The following is a 15,660-nucleotide window of genomic DNA, read 5'->3' as shown; positions in this document are numbered from 1 at the left end:
TGTATTGGTATAGTAGCACAGAGAGACTAACAAAGAAAATTATACATGGAAAAAATACAGGCATATTTGCTAAAATAAATGTAATTCTGTTACTTAGGGAATATGATGCCTAGTTTTTTAAAGAGAAAGTATCTCACTATCTCCATTTCTTGCATAGATATGTTTGCTTCTTGGTTTTCTTTTCAGAAGTATCTCTGTATACATATATTCAATTAATATACTTTATATAAGCGCTTGAGGTAAAACCATTTTAGATGTTGACACGTTCTTAAAATGAATTTTCTTTTTATCCAAAATATCTTTGGGGAAGAATTTTCCAAAGAAAGTACTAGTTGACTCAGTGTGTTAAAGTTCAAAGCTAGAACTTTTGCTAACATGTTGTAACAGTGAGTGGAAAGTACTCAAGAAATTAAGTTTAACATGTTGTTTTTATTTTACTTTACTTTGGGTCCAGTTCATTGAAGCTTCCAATCTGACACAAATAAGATAACATATTTTTTGGTTAATATTTTTGTTTCACTACTATATACTGAATCTTCTTTTTCAAGGCAATGACAAAAGACTCCCCTCTCTTTTTTTTTTTTCTTTTTTTCATGTGGTGTTTGCTTTAAGATAGATCAGTTAGAAAAAGAGCCTTCCCTTTTGAAACTTTAGTATACAGAATTTTTTATTTCTTCCTAAAGTTAGATTTACAAGTTATTTTCTTGGTCTGGCTCAACTTGTTTATTTTTCAAATTAAATTATACTCTGTTGTTTTTGTTGTTTAAACTTAAGGGATTTAGACATTTTTCAAATCATAGCAGATAGGAGAAGTGTTGAAACATTGAATTTGACATAGTTGACAGATTAGTAAAATGGTGATTAGAAATTAGCCTGAAAAAGGCAAAAAGGAAAATGCATTTTGATTTAATATTTATATGCAAACACCAAATAAATTATAACTATAATGATTTAAGGTCTATTATATATTTTTTGGCCCTCTTGTGGGTGCCTAAGCGAGATGTTTTCTGTGTCGGTTTTTTGGTGATACGAAAATTAGTTCCTGGTCATCACATTCATCTTGAAACTAGAAGGGTTTTTATACCCTCTTCTCAAGCTCTAGAGCTTTCTTTTCTCACCCTTGTGTTTTGTGTGCATGTTTTTGGCTAAGTGGAGTACATTTACAAAACTCATGCTTATTTATGTATATTTACATATCTCAAGATATTTCCACCAAACTAGATATATAGACACATACTCATTTTGCAGTCTTTGTTTCTGAAGCTTGACTGAATTGATGATCTTTAATTTGGTGTATTACAACCCAGATGTCAGAAGCCAATGAGTGCTAGACACATGAATAGTGCTTATAAATATTCGACTGTTCTAATGAGAAAGCAAGGAATGGACAGATTCTTTTCTAAAGTCTTAGAACATTTTATGAAGAGAATTTTCTGATGTTTTTCTTGTGTTTAAGTATCAGAGTATTGAATCAGATGCAGTAGAGTTTTAACTCATCAGACACACATTTTCACTATTCATAAGTGAAAAACGATGCAAAATTACTATATAAACTTCAATTGTTTTGAAATTATCTTGATTAAAACTCTTGATATATTTATTTCCCATTTTGACCAACCTTGGTTTTATTGAGAATATTGGTTCACTGTGCATTTCTCAAAGGTTAAGTATGTCTTAAGTCCCTTTAGCGAAGTATTGCTTTGAATTTTAGCAATGTAACATATGTCAGATGCCAGCTTGGAATATCACATGCCTGCTGTATTCCATTTTTCAAAAGCATCTACTTGCTAGTATTTTATTTGAACTCTTGAGTTGTTTGTACTGTTTTATAAGGGAGAACATAATACATTTTGGAGACCAATTTTTCCCAGGGTGTAGAATTACTTTTATTGTATAAAGTTCTGCTCCAAGGAGGGGGAACAACTTTTTCTCTTCTTTTGATGTATTCCCTTGATTAGAGATTGCTAACTTTTTGTGCAAAGAGGGGATAAGTAAAAATGAAGTTATAAGATCTTTTCTATATCTTTTTTTTAATTCCACCCTTTTGTTAACCCAAAGATATGAAATAAATTTATAGTTTTAGTTATTTGATTGAATAAGGATTCTTATAAATTCCAGCTTTTATCATATGATCAGATTTTTCCTGGACAAATGAAGATGTTTGCTGTTGCCAATAGCATTTGGCCTAACAGCATGCTAGATACTAGTGATTGGTTTGGAACTAACAACTTGGCTTGTCCATTCTTATCCCTCCCATCAAACTTAACCTCAGCAGAGGATTGAGAAAGGTTTGGTAGTTGAAAATAGTTCTTATGTGCCTCTGAGTTTCCTGAGCTAAGCCAGAATTTTGCATGCAAGGCTATTCTTGTGGTTTTCCAGCCAGGCCAAAGCCAAAAGGCATTGGAAACCTTGCAAGAAAACTTGTTTTAATATAGATTTAAGGCTTGCCTTTATATTGTGACTGGATTTTCAGCCTGATGATCAAAGGAATGAAGGGGAGACTTCATTCTGTATTGAGGAGATAAATTTCAAATTTTTGCGCAGAGAAGACCTTGAAAAATACCTCCAAAGATTAACAAAAGAATTAATGAATAGGTTTTACTTAGTTGTTTCTTAAGACATGTAAGATCTGCCTTTCCCCATTAGTTATTTTTGGCTTACCTTCCAAAATGCACTTTAAATGTTATGGGTTCTTTTTTGTATCACATCAGGCTAATATTTATGACTAATGTTGATCAGACTTGAGAATTTTATCAATATGAGTCTGTCCCACCCAGATATTGTTGATTAATTACAGATTTCTGCTTATTATCATGAAAAGTCAAGCCGCTCTATTATAAGTACCTTCCATCCATAATAAATATTAGCTTTCCACATTGAATGAGGCTGGATCTGTTTTGTTCTGATAGGGTTGAAAGTATTTTTCAAACCTTCCTTTTAACAAGGTTATTCAGGAGGTTTCTACATCTTGTAACATTGCTGGAAGAGGGATTATATAGTAGTATCTGTGAAGAATATCATTTCTGTAACTATTCCAGTCAATGTGATGTATCAGTTATGTGGTTCTTAATCTTCCATTTATTCTAGTGAACTGAACTGTCAGCAAGGTCTGTCTGTAATCAGGCATTTTCAATTTTCGATAGAACTGAAGACTTACATAGTAATTAGACTTTAGAAGAAAAGTAATTGATGTCTGTTATAGATTTATTTTTATTCAGTTTATTTATTGGCAACCAGTAGTCCAGTTAGTGAAAGACTGCATACCATAGTTCCTAGAGGCAGAAAAGATAAACTGGTGAAAGTTATTCTTATAAGTTCAAATGAAGATATGTATGCAAGAAACTACTTTTAAGTTTTTTTTTTTTAATTTATTTATTTTATTTATTTATTTTTGGCTACATTGGGTCTTCGTTGCGGTGCGCGGGCTTCTTATGGCAGTGGCTTCTCTTGTTGTGGAGCACAGGCTCTGGAGCACAGGCTCAGTAGTTGTGGCACACGGGCTCAGTAGTTGTGGCTCACGGGCTCTAGAGAGCAGGCTCAGTAGTTGTGGTGCACGGGCTTAGTTGCTCCGCGGCATGTGGAATCTTCCCGGACCAGGGCTCGAGCCTGTGTCCCCTGCATTGGCAGGCGGATTCCCAACCACTGCACTACTAGGGGAGCCCTAAGTTTTTGTTTTTGTTTTTAATTTCTTGCCTGTTTGAAAAGTTATAAAAGAGGGGTGGTTAACTTTATTCTTTAATCTGAACTATAATACACTGACTCTGAGGAAGGAAAGCAGAGATGTAAGAACCAGTGACATTTGAAGAACAGCGTTTTAAGATATCTGTCACATTTCTAATTAGTGTGTGATCCAGTATCAAAATAGACAGCTGGTTTTGATTTTATCTGTTAAATTCTAGTTAATCAACTTTGGGGAAATGATATATGAGAATATAGATTTTATACCAAGGATAAATTATTAGGGAGTAGAATGATTTGCTCTAAGTATCTTATTTTTTGACAAGGGAACATATGTGTGCAATACAAAATTCAAAAGATATGGAAATATGCATAGTAAAAATTAAATTTTGCTCCCATTACTGTCTGGGTATCAGTCCCCATCTATGTTTCAAGCTTTATGGCTTCCAGAGGTGGGATAATTTGCTTAAAATTGTCATGTCTCTGATTTGCAGTGAATTGATCATCAAATTGTTTTATAGCAGTGAGAAAGGAATTCCATTTGAGGAATAATCCATATAGAGTCTGATTTAGTCCATATAGTTAGAAGCACCAAGTTCCAAGGCTATCCTGTTTCGGTATTTTAGCAGGATATTCATGTAGACAAATTTTTTGGTAATTAATCCGTTGTAACAACCTAATTTGAGTGCCAACAAGCACTACTTTGTATTATCTTATAATGGTAAAATACTTCCATACTAGTTAATATATTAACAACTCCTCTGAGCCACTTTGATGACTTTGTCCCTTCCCCTGAGGCTTCTCCCGAACCCCACACAATCAAGCTAGAGCTCAGCACTGCCGGGGCCTCTGGCACCTATTCCAGTGCTGGGGATGGCACTTCTGATTGTTTTGTGCCCAATCCAATGGATTTTAAATAATTTACACATCTCCCCGAACATTATCATTTCTGTAATATATGGTTAATTTTTAACTGAAAAAGAACCAGTTGAAGTATGTTAAATTGTCATCTAAGTTTGCAACATTCTTCTCTTTGTGATCAAAAAGAAAACATAAAGGAAACTGTAATCTTTGTCAGTATGTCTTCTAATAAAATTGATTTAAGTGAATCCTCTTATCTCTCTCAATGTTGATGGCTTTTCAATGTGAGTAAAAGTTCTTTTCTAATCTTTGAGATCTATGTTTAATGAATGGATCTCAATTAATTTGGAGGAAAATTATTTTAATGGTCTTAAATCTAGTAACTTAAAAAATAATGTTGATCCTAACTTGAATCCACATAGCATGAGTTTCCTTTATCATGAAAATGAAGAATTTACTTTTCAAAAATCAGCAAATGGTTAGAACAATTCTATTTTGAAATGTTATCAATATAAAGAATTAAATTAACTGTCATCATTTCACAGAATTCCTTTATTACTGGCAGAGAAGAAACTCTATTATTCTCCCTATTTATTAGATAAGGCATCTGAGACACGGAGAAACACAGTGCCTTGATCAAACACATACAAGCAGAGGAGGAGCTGTAAATAAAAGCCAGGTCATTCAAAGCGTGATGCAGGACTCTGTTCAACAAATTATGCTGCCTCCTTGGAAGGTTAATGACTGTGTATTTAAGCCAAATACTTCTGACACCTATATGGGTTTCTTTCTTTCTGTGGTTTCCGATATTTCAGAAAATGAGATGTGTAGGTCTTTAGTGTTTAATAACTAGGTGCTTCATTTAATCCTATGAAAGATTCTGAAGAGATTTAGTCAGAGTTCTTTTTTTCCTTTTCTTTCCTTCCTTCCTTTCTTTCTTCTTTTTTTTTTTTTTTTTTTTAACTGAAACTGTAGCTCTTATTCAAGTCACAAGGAATAATACTGTGGCATCTGAGGGAGAGGCATGTCCATATGGTAGCTTTTCAGAAGTTTAAAGTAGCTGGAAGGCAGACATGCAGCGTCTCTCTGCTGTACTTAATTTTAGAAACTTCTTAATTTTAATGTGTTGTCCATGGCACAAAAGAAATTTTCACTGGGAGACATTTGTGGTGTTTGAGGTAACAACTCTTATGTTACTAGAATCCCTTAACAACAAGGCCAACAGGAATGATTCCCTCTGTCCTAAAGGTTTTCTTTGGCTTTCACAGACTCCAATGCACTTTATAGCATGGTTAGACTATATTGAATTTCCGTGTTTAGATCTATACCCATAATTTCACATTTTTCTTTTTGAATTGTATAGTGCCACTGCACTGTAATTCAAATACATAGAAAAACCTAGAATCACTGCAATTCCAAATGCTTTAGATCTGTAACAAGTTAAATTTTCAGCAGCCTCAACATGACCTTGATACTACTGCTTGTTTAAGTTAAGGAAAAGGAAGGGCAGAATCTTTTGTTTTTTAATCCATTTACCCATAATTTTAGGTATTAGTTTCTGTCCTGCTTTCTAAAAAGAAATATGACCAAATCCATCACTATCACTCCTCACATATCTGGAGTTTACTCTTGAGAAACATGCACCTTCATTCTCCCCAAGGGTTGAACTTAATGGTTCTGGTGTTGCCTAACTTCTGCCTGCCTGGGTAGCGGGAGACCATGAACCTAAACTTGAATTTGGATCCAGTTTTGAGTAAACTTAAGTTGAGTAAACTTAAGCCTTAAGTTGAGATTGAAGTTTTTCCCCTAGCGAGTTATACTCCCTAGTCCTTTTTTACATCGTACTTTTAAATCACTTCCCAGTGATAGTTGTGTTTTTTTAAAATTTCTATTTATTTATTTATTTATTTTTGGCTGTGCCACGCAGCATATGGGATCTTAGTTCCCTGACCAGGGGTTGAACCCGTGCCCCCCACAGTGGAAACACGGAATCTTAACCACTGGACCGCCAGGGAACTCCCCACTAATACATTTTAATCCCATTGATTCTTTTTGTATTCCAACAAAATTTTCTAAAATGTCTAAATATTGTTTTCAGGGATAGCCTAATGTTTCTGTTCTAATGCAACTAAGTCTGTACCACAATTGAATTACTAGCTCACTGAGGTCTTAAAATATATATATATGTATGTATATATCAAACTATCAGTTTCTCTTCCCAAACGATAAGCCAACAAAGCTATAGATTGACATTTTAGATCCCCAAATCGGCAAAAGATACTTTTGATTAGCCAAGAGTCATTGAACATTAAGACAAGTTAGTCAGCTGCCATTATTTGGACACTATATCCTCATTTTCATAATCTATGTTGCCAGTCTATTCAGTATAAAATGGAGAAGGTATTATGGAAGAACTGCATGCTAATAGACAAAGTTTCCAGATAAAGTTCAAGTAAGTATTACTTGCCATATATACTTGTAGCATATCTATGGCACTTTTCTGTGAGACCATGAAAAACACTCAACTGGTTTTTTTTGTTTTTTTGTTTTTAAATATTTATTTATTTATTTGGCTGCGCCGGGTCTTAGTTGCGGCAGGTGGGATCTTTGTTGTCGCATGCAGGATCTAGTTCCCTGACCAGGGATCAAACTGGGCCCCCTGCAAGGGAGCGTGGAGTCTTAACCACTGGATCACCAGGGAAGTCCCTCAACTAGTTCTTATTAGGATTAACTCCTTCCTTACCAGAGAGGATAGTCGCATTACTCTTAATTCTACTGAATAAAAAATGTTCATGCATGGTGCGTTAGTTATGTTTCTAACCTACTTGTATATGTGTAGCCTACAAAAATCAGTGCTACATATTTTCTTTCTTCCAAATTGTCTATTAATGGAGAAATTCTTGATAGCATTTGAGTGCTTTTGATACTTTGCAACATTGTTTGAAGATACTATGTATCAGATTATAGAAACGTTCCTGTTTGAATAGAATTAAAATGCCTTTCCATGGTTCCACATAATTCTGGTCCTCTGGAAGTCTGGTGCAGCTATAGGATCTGATGGAATTCCCTGGTTCATATGATCTGCACTGGCCTTTTTTCTAGTTCTAGAACTCATCAGCCTTTTCCCCATGTTAGGACTTTGTACTTTTTTTTTGATGGAAATCTTCTTCCCTCAGGCTTAATATATGACTTTTTTCCCCTCCTTTTGTGACTTCTCAAGAGAGCTCTTGACTTTCCTCTCTGAAAAATTTGTCCTCCATTATTCTTTTCCTTTTTATCCCTTCTTAATTTTCTTTATAGCATATAACACCATCAGAAATGGTTTGTTTATTGTGTACCTCCCAATCTTCCTTGTCTTCCCCACTTTCCCTATCTGCTTGCCAATAATGTAAATTCAGGGGAGTCAGGCCCATATCTGTTTTGTTCAGTCTGCATCACCAGTGCCTAGAACAATGTCTGGAATAAAGTATGCATTCAGTAAATATTAGTTGAATAAATGAAGAATTAGCAAATAATTAAGTGGCTATAAAATAGAATAAGTGATTAGTTCATGAAGAGAAACCTGCTTTACCGGGTTGGAATGGCTGAGACAAACAGGGAACCAAGAGGGTGGACCTGAATTCAGTTCTTTGTTCCACTTAGTCTTTTCATATGATTTTGGGCTCATTTCTTAATCTTCGTGTCTGTTTCTTTATCTGTAGAACAGGTATGTAGAGCTCATGGAAAAAGATGGATGAATCATTCAATGAAATGACTGAAATTCATCATTTTTCATATACATCAGTTAAGTAGGCTCTCCTTTTGAATAACAAACTTGCTTATACGTTTGAAACTTTGAGGGAATATTATAAGACATGCTAACAACAGTTTAAGAGCCTTGCAAAATTTGAAGTAGTATTTTGTTCAAAAATAGCACTTACTCCAGAAAAAACATAAAAGTGTCCCTTCAGAGTTCTAACTTACTCTTTTGCTGGTACCTTTTAGTTTTGCTTATTTTATTTTTAGTTAAAAATTGGGAAAGATCTGAAACAGATTTTTGAAAAGCAAACTATGATATTTTTCCAAGAAAGATGAAATTGTGCTTGATTTCAAATGACCCTTTACAACAATTAATTTGTACTACTGCAGTCAAAAAGCTAAACTAAGAATACAATTAACAGACATAATTAACATCAGTGTTTTAATAGTTTCTCTATGACTAGGCAAGTAATAAGGCTTGGGCATACTGAAATCATGATTCATTTCTTCAGTTCATTCAACACGTATTCCATATATTCCAATTACAATTATAATAGTACCTATATATTAGGTACTATTGTAGGTACAATAGTACCTACAGTGAATTAAACACTGTGTTTAATCAGTGAATTAAACACAGATTCCTATTCTCCTAGAGCTTCAGTTTTAGTGGGGGTATTTATTATATGTTTTGCCTCTAGCTTGCTCCATAGCCTTATACTTTTCTGCATTTGTAAAGCATGACTTAGAGGATTGACTTTTAAAGTAATTTTAATTATTACTGCCTAAAATTAGCTATGAAGTGTTCTTTTAAGGTTATGTGCTAAATACCAACATGATATTAATGTTTCAGAGACCATTTGGTTCTTTAGACATGTCTGCTCTGCAAATCTGGACAAGTAATTAAATTTGATGAGGCTAGAATCATATCTAATAGAATTGGGCTATTTCAAGGGCGAAGAGAATTCTGTGGATTTGTTAGGACAGTGGATTGTAGTTTGGTTTGCAGTAGTCCACTTGAGCTATACTTCTCTACTCATTTAAATCCCAGTGTATATTCAGTTCCATTAAAAATAAGCTATCTACTGCTTATGGGTATTGGTTGGTGTGGGGTGGCTTTTGACTTAATATCTTTGTTTTCTCTGAGTCTAATCATTATAGAATTTATAACATACTTTTTTTTCAAGGAGTTTATAGTCCTTCACATACTGTATTTTATTTACTCAAAATTTATACTTGTAGAGTAGAAAGAATGAACATTCCTAGTCTAAAATAATAAAAAAATTCAGATCTCTGCTAGGGATTAACAGGAACAAATTTGGTAACTGAACTTGGTAGTTATAATTTGAAGCTCAGTGAACTTTCCAATGAATATTGGTATAATTTATACTATGATTTTAAAATATTAATCTTAATACAAGGATTGTCACTCACCAAATAGCTATTGCATGTGTCTGCTATGTACAAAGAACTCTGTAAGAAGCTGTGTGTGGTATATAAAGATGAGTATAAAGATGACATAGTTCCTGTACTAAAGAAATCTGTGATCTTGTTCACACCTTTAAAATTATTCTTGAAGAAGTGTGGTAAATAGTTTTGCCCAAGCTCAGTTAAGTTATCCCCTGGGATGATACAGAAAATCTCTGATAGGACTGAAGCTAAAACCTAAACCTGTTGAAAATTAACAAAACATTCCCTGCCTTTGGTAGCATTTTTTTCGTTATCGAATGTTTATATACATCTTTGTTTTTCTGCCTCTACATACCCTGAGAGTCTTAGTGCTTTATTTTTGTTGAGAATAGTTTAAAATAGCTTATAAAAGAAATAATTCTTTCATGTACCTTTTTGTAGTGTTGTATTCAATATAAGCCCAAGGGAAGGGTTCCTTGTGTCTTTGATATCTGTAGAGACAATTACAAAGGAAAAAAAATTACAGGGAAATGTTAAGACTAATGTTCATTTTTATACTTAGAGCACACAAGAAATTTTAAGGCAGTTATTATGGTATATTACATAGGAAAACAAACATCCAGTTATATAATGATAGATCAAGCCATAGAAGCATGTAGCTAGTACCATTGTGTATTGCTAAGTATGTCCATAATTAATATTCTAGTTCTAAAGATGGTTTTTGAACATTATCTCTTTTGTTTGGACTTTGTCACTAATAATTCCACAGTTCAGTATTATAGGCCAATTTTTTTTAAAGAAATCTTATTATTTTATTTAAAAAATCTTGTCATTATCCTCTGGTACTTGGCCTGCTTGAAGTTTGGAAGAAAATGAGTATATAGTGTACAAATCAATCACCAGAGGAAAAAATACTATTCATTTGTGTTTCTTAATTATGGTGAGAAAATATTATTTTATTTCATTAACTTACCTGTCCCTCCAAATGGTATAATTTACTAGAAAATCACAACTGGGTATTTAACCTGGGATTATTTGGAATCACGGCAAATAGGAAGTGAAACAGTTCTTACCATCAAGCAAAACAATTCTGCCATAACCCAAGTCCCACAGAAGAATGGCATTTTTCTCTCTACAAAAGATGCCATGAATATACCCAACAGAATTGTCCATAGTTGTATCATCCTTTAAATTTTCTGAAGTCCAACGAATAGTATTGTATTTTGCCAAAGGTAAATTAGAGCTTTACATTATCTAGTCACAGTTTAAGAGGTTAAATTGGTAGTGTCTTCTATAAATTATCATTATGGAATCTTTAGAGGACATATAATGTATAAATGAAGGGCTAAAGCAGTTCTGTTTAGCAGTTCTTTATATTTTGGTTAAACCATGGTCAGAGGTTTATTTTCCTTTACTAGTTTACTAGTAATTCTTCAGCTTCACAGTGACAACTATTGAATTATAGGAGTAGTAGCATCATCAGACAGTTTAACATTTGCAAAAGAAAGTTAATTATTTGAAGATTTGAGACTTATTCAGAGGTTTTCAAAATATTTTTGTCCCAATTTTAAAAAATACATACATATTTATTTATCCTCTTAATGCATGTTGTTTCCAACCAAGTAAATCTGTTTTCAAAGCAGAGATTATTTAAGAGATTTGGCATATTTTTCTTTTCTTGGCGAATGTACCAAAGGTCTGTTTTCTATAAGACGTGTGTCTGTTTCAACTTACTATTTTGATTATGAGTAGTTTGTTATCCAGATAGACCTTCAAAAATAGAATATTTGCTAAAGCGTTCTTATGTATATGGTTAAATGCATATTTTAGAATGATTTAGGATTTATAAATAGCATGTAAGATAATACTGGGAACATGTTAACTATAACATATAATGCCTGAAAAAAAAAAAAAAAGGAAAGGAAAAAAGATGATAATATTGTAAACATCTCCAATAAGGAAGTGAGTGGGTGGAACATCTTCCAGTGTTGATTTGGCTTCCCTTAGAATAGTGTTAACATCTTTGTATTTAACTGACTGAGCTTCCAACGTTTACACTATTCACTTGAGTTTGTCTAGTTTCCCAAGTTTTATTACTTTTTGTGAATATTGCCTTAAGATTCTGACTTCCACACTTTGCCTTATACCTTTTCACATTAGGGGTGTGAACTTCCTGGGGGGCAGCTCTTTTATGTTTGAAATTGCTCAAAGTTTCCATCTGCTTTTACTTGATTTGTGGTCTTGAAGATCATGCTTGGCCCATGGGATATTACAGTGTGCCGAGAGGATGTGGAGTTTTGTCAGCCAGTGAAATATGTCTGGTTTTTTTCTTTTCTCTTTTTTTTTCAGCAGCTTTCACATGCTTCTCATCCTGTGTGGTCTTCACTAAACTGAATATATATATAACAGAACTACTCACCCTCTTTATCATCTTCTATGACTTGGCCTTTTTACCGAGAAGGTGTGTGGAAGGAACATCTAAGCCAAAAAACTAGTCTTGGCAATAGGAAAACCTAAAACCGAAAGCTTAAAGTAGTGTTATATATGAATTTGCTTTAATATTCACAAATGTGTATTTTGTAATGCAGAATAGTATCATATTTCAGATATGTACAACTGTGAAAAAATTTCTCATGCCAACAGTAGATTCCAAGTGTTGTCTGTGATCCAAATGACTTTTTTGCTTGTTTTTAGGCACTACTGCAGTCTTCAGTTAAGCAACAAGTAGAAGCTATTGAAAAACAGTACATTTCTGCAATAGAGAAACAAGCACACAAGTGTGAGGAGTTGTTAAATACTCAGGTAATAAAATTGCACATCCATTATATATTTATACTTTTCTTCTGACTCTCTTCCCCTGAGAGCTCTATAGCTGTTTATTCAGTTTCGTGCCATTTACTTTCCTTGGTGTATTTTGGAAAAAAAAATATGCTTATGTAAACTCAATGTTAAAGTTTTGGAATTTTAGACTAAATAGAGGACTAAAGGCCTAAAATATGTAGATCTTCCCCAAATTAATGATAATTTGTATGCTGATTTCTGGGTTATCATATTATTTATCAAATAACAGAAGCAAAAGAGATTACTGCAAATGTATTATGGCATCTGAAATGATTTTTAGTAGTACAAGATTTATAAATAACATTTGAATTTGAAGTACGTATTTATGTTTGAATTACCTTTCATTGCTTATAGGAATTAGTTTCTGTTTAAAATTTTTTTCTGGTGATTTTTTTTCTTTTCTTGATTTAATGTCTTAGAAAGCATTGCAGACATGATTATTGGATTTACATTAAACAATCAGTTGAGGAGCATATATCTATATGTCATAGTATGAATAATTAGTGCAAGAAGTTCCCAGCAACACTTTTGAATAACAAAACTTGGTAGGTGAAAATAAAATCAACCTTATACAAAGGACCTATTTTGTATCACAGGAAGAAAATATACTAATAGGAAAACAAAATTAGGTCTAGAATTTAAATGGAGATTTATAAACATACCACTCTATCCCCAAGATTGGGGATATCTCATTGTAGTTTTGATTTGCATTTCTCTAATGATTAATGATGTTGAGCATTCTTTCATGTGTTTGTTGGCAATCTGTATATCTTCTTTTGGAGAAATGTCTGTTTAGGTCTTCTGCCCATTTTTGGATTGGGTTGTTTATTTTTTTCTTATTGAGCTGCATGAGCTGCTTGTAAATCTTGGAGATTAATCCTTTGTCAGTTGCTTCATTTGCAAATATTTTCTCCCATTCTGAGGGTTGTCTTTTGATCTTGTTTATGGTTTCCTTTGCTGTGCAAAAGCTTTTAAGTTTCATTAGGTTCCATTTGTTTACTTTTGTTTTTATTTCCATTTCTCTAGGAGGTGGGTCAGAAAGGACCTTGCTGTGATTTATGTCATAGAGTGTTCTGCCTGTGTTTTCCTCTAAGAGTTTGATAGTGTCTGGCCTTACATTTAGGTCTTTAATCCATTTTGAGTTTATTTTTGTGCATGGTGTTACGGAGTGTTCTAATTTCATTCTTTTACATGTAGCAGTCCAGTTTTCCCAGCACCACTTATTGAAGAGGCTGTCTTTTCTCCACTGTATATTCTTGCCTCTTTTATCAAAGATAAGGTGATCATGTGTGTGTAGGTATATCTCTGGGCTTTCTATCCTGTTCCATTGATCTATATTTCTGTTTTTGTGCCAGTACCATACTGTCTTGATTACTGTAGCTTTGTAGTATAGTCTGAAGTCAGGGAGCCTGATTCCTCCAGCTCCGTTTTTCTTTCTCAAGATTGTTTTGGCTATTCGGGGTCTTTTATGTTTCCATACAAATTGTGAAATCTTTTGTTCTAGTTCTGTGAAAAATGCCAGTGGTAGTTTGATAGGGATTGCATTGAATCTGTAGATTGCTTTGGGTAGTAGAGTCATTTTCACAATGTTGATTCTTCCAATCCAAGAACACAGTATATCTCTCCATCTATTTGTATCATCTTAAATTTCTTTCATCAGTATCTTATAATTTTCTGCATACAGGTCTTTTGTCTCCTTAGGTAGGTTTATTCCTAAGTATTTTATTCTTTTTGTTGCAATGGTAAATGGCAGTGTTTTCTTAATTTCACTTTCAGAATTTTCATCATTAGTGTATAGGAATGCAAGAGATTTCTTTTTTTTTTTTTCCGCACACGCACACTGTATTTTATTTTTACAAGAGATAAATAGACTGACACCAAGCATTGTACATGGATGACCACAACAAAAGCAACAATGATTGCAATTACCAAACATGAAACACACTCATACTATGTCATAATCTTGACATTCAGTCCAGTAATCCTCCACTGTAACAGCTCCTTTACTTTGCAGTGAAAATTGATTTGTATATTCTTTGCCTCTGAGTCCTTGTGGGATTTTTTTTTTTTTTAATTCAAACAGAAAGTCACAAAAATTATACTCATCCTCATCAGTTCACTCAGTCCCATGTAATTAATTTTTTTTTTTCATCTTGATCTTTTGTTAGCACTTCTATGAGTTCATCAGTTTTTCATTAGAGTTCTGAAAATGCTTATTCATTCAGTTCAGCAGTACAATCAGTTACCCGAAACCTGTACTTGTCAGAGTCTTTTCCATGAATTTCTTGAAGAGGAAACCCTTTTATAGGAACATATTTGCAAAAGCATCAGAGTACACCCAGAACTGTCTGTAAATGACAAAAGACTTAAAAATGACCACGGTTAAAGATTTGATGGAAGTTCATAATAATGCAGTTGACAAGAAAATTCATTATTTCTGAGATATACATTTTAAAGTAATAACTAGGATTATGACTTATAACATTATACCAGAACATATAAGATTTTTAGAAATTTCATGTGATGTCTGAAACATATATATTAACATATTTCCATACAAAAAACCCAATGAAAGTTTAGTATTAGTTGTTTTGTTTGTTTTTTTATACTGCAGGTTCTTCTTAGTCATCAATTTTATACACATCAGAGTATACATGTCAATCCCAATCGCCCAATTCAGCACACCACCATCCCCACCCCGCCGCAGATTTCCCCCCTTGGTGTCCATATGTCTGTTCTCTACATCTGTGTCTCAACTTCTGCCCTGCAAACCAGCTCATCTGTACCATTTTTCTAGGTTCCACACACATGTGTTAATATACGATATTTGTTTTTCTCTTTCTGGCTGACTTCACTCTGTATGACAGTCTCTAGATCCATCCACGTCTCAACAAATGACTCAATTTCGTTCCTTTTTATGGCTGAGTAATATTCCATTGTATATATGTACGACAACTTCTTTATCCATTTGTCTGTTGATGGGCATTTAGGTTGCTTCTATGACCTGGCTATTGTAAATAGTGCTGTAATGAACATTCGGGTGCATGTGTCTTTTTGAATTATGGTTTTCTCTGGGTATATGCCCAGTAGTGGGATTGCTGGGTCATATGGTAATTGTATTTTTAGTTTTTT

General features: G+C 33.6%; 1 protein-coding gene across 4 annotated transcripts in view; it reads left to right on the top strand.

Annotated features, from left to right (window-relative positions):
• The window catches only part of CCDC91 (coiled-coil domain containing 91), a 396,521-nt gene that overhangs the window by 197,170 nt on the left and 183,691 nt on the right, over positions 1-15,660 (top strand). For all 4 annotated transcript variants that reach the window (XM_061205329.1, XM_061205328.1, XM_061205330.1 and 1 more), the window contains exon 8: positions 12,382-12,489. In XM_061205329.1, the coding sequence (XP_061061312.1) occupies positions 12,382-12,489 (108 nt within the window). The remainder of the gene's footprint in view (positions 1-12,381; positions 12,490-15,660) is intronic.

The sequence above is a fragment of the Eubalaena glacialis genome, chromosome 11 (assembly GCF_028564815.1).
Source record: "Eubalaena glacialis isolate mEubGla1 chromosome 11, mEubGla1.1.hap2.+ XY, whole genome shotgun sequence".
NCBI classification, from domain to species: Eukaryota; Metazoa; Chordata; class Mammalia; order Artiodactyla; family Balaenidae; genus Eubalaena; species Eubalaena glacialis.
Note: the sequence above shows the minus strand (reverse complement) of the source record. Positions and strands in the feature narration are given on the sequence as shown.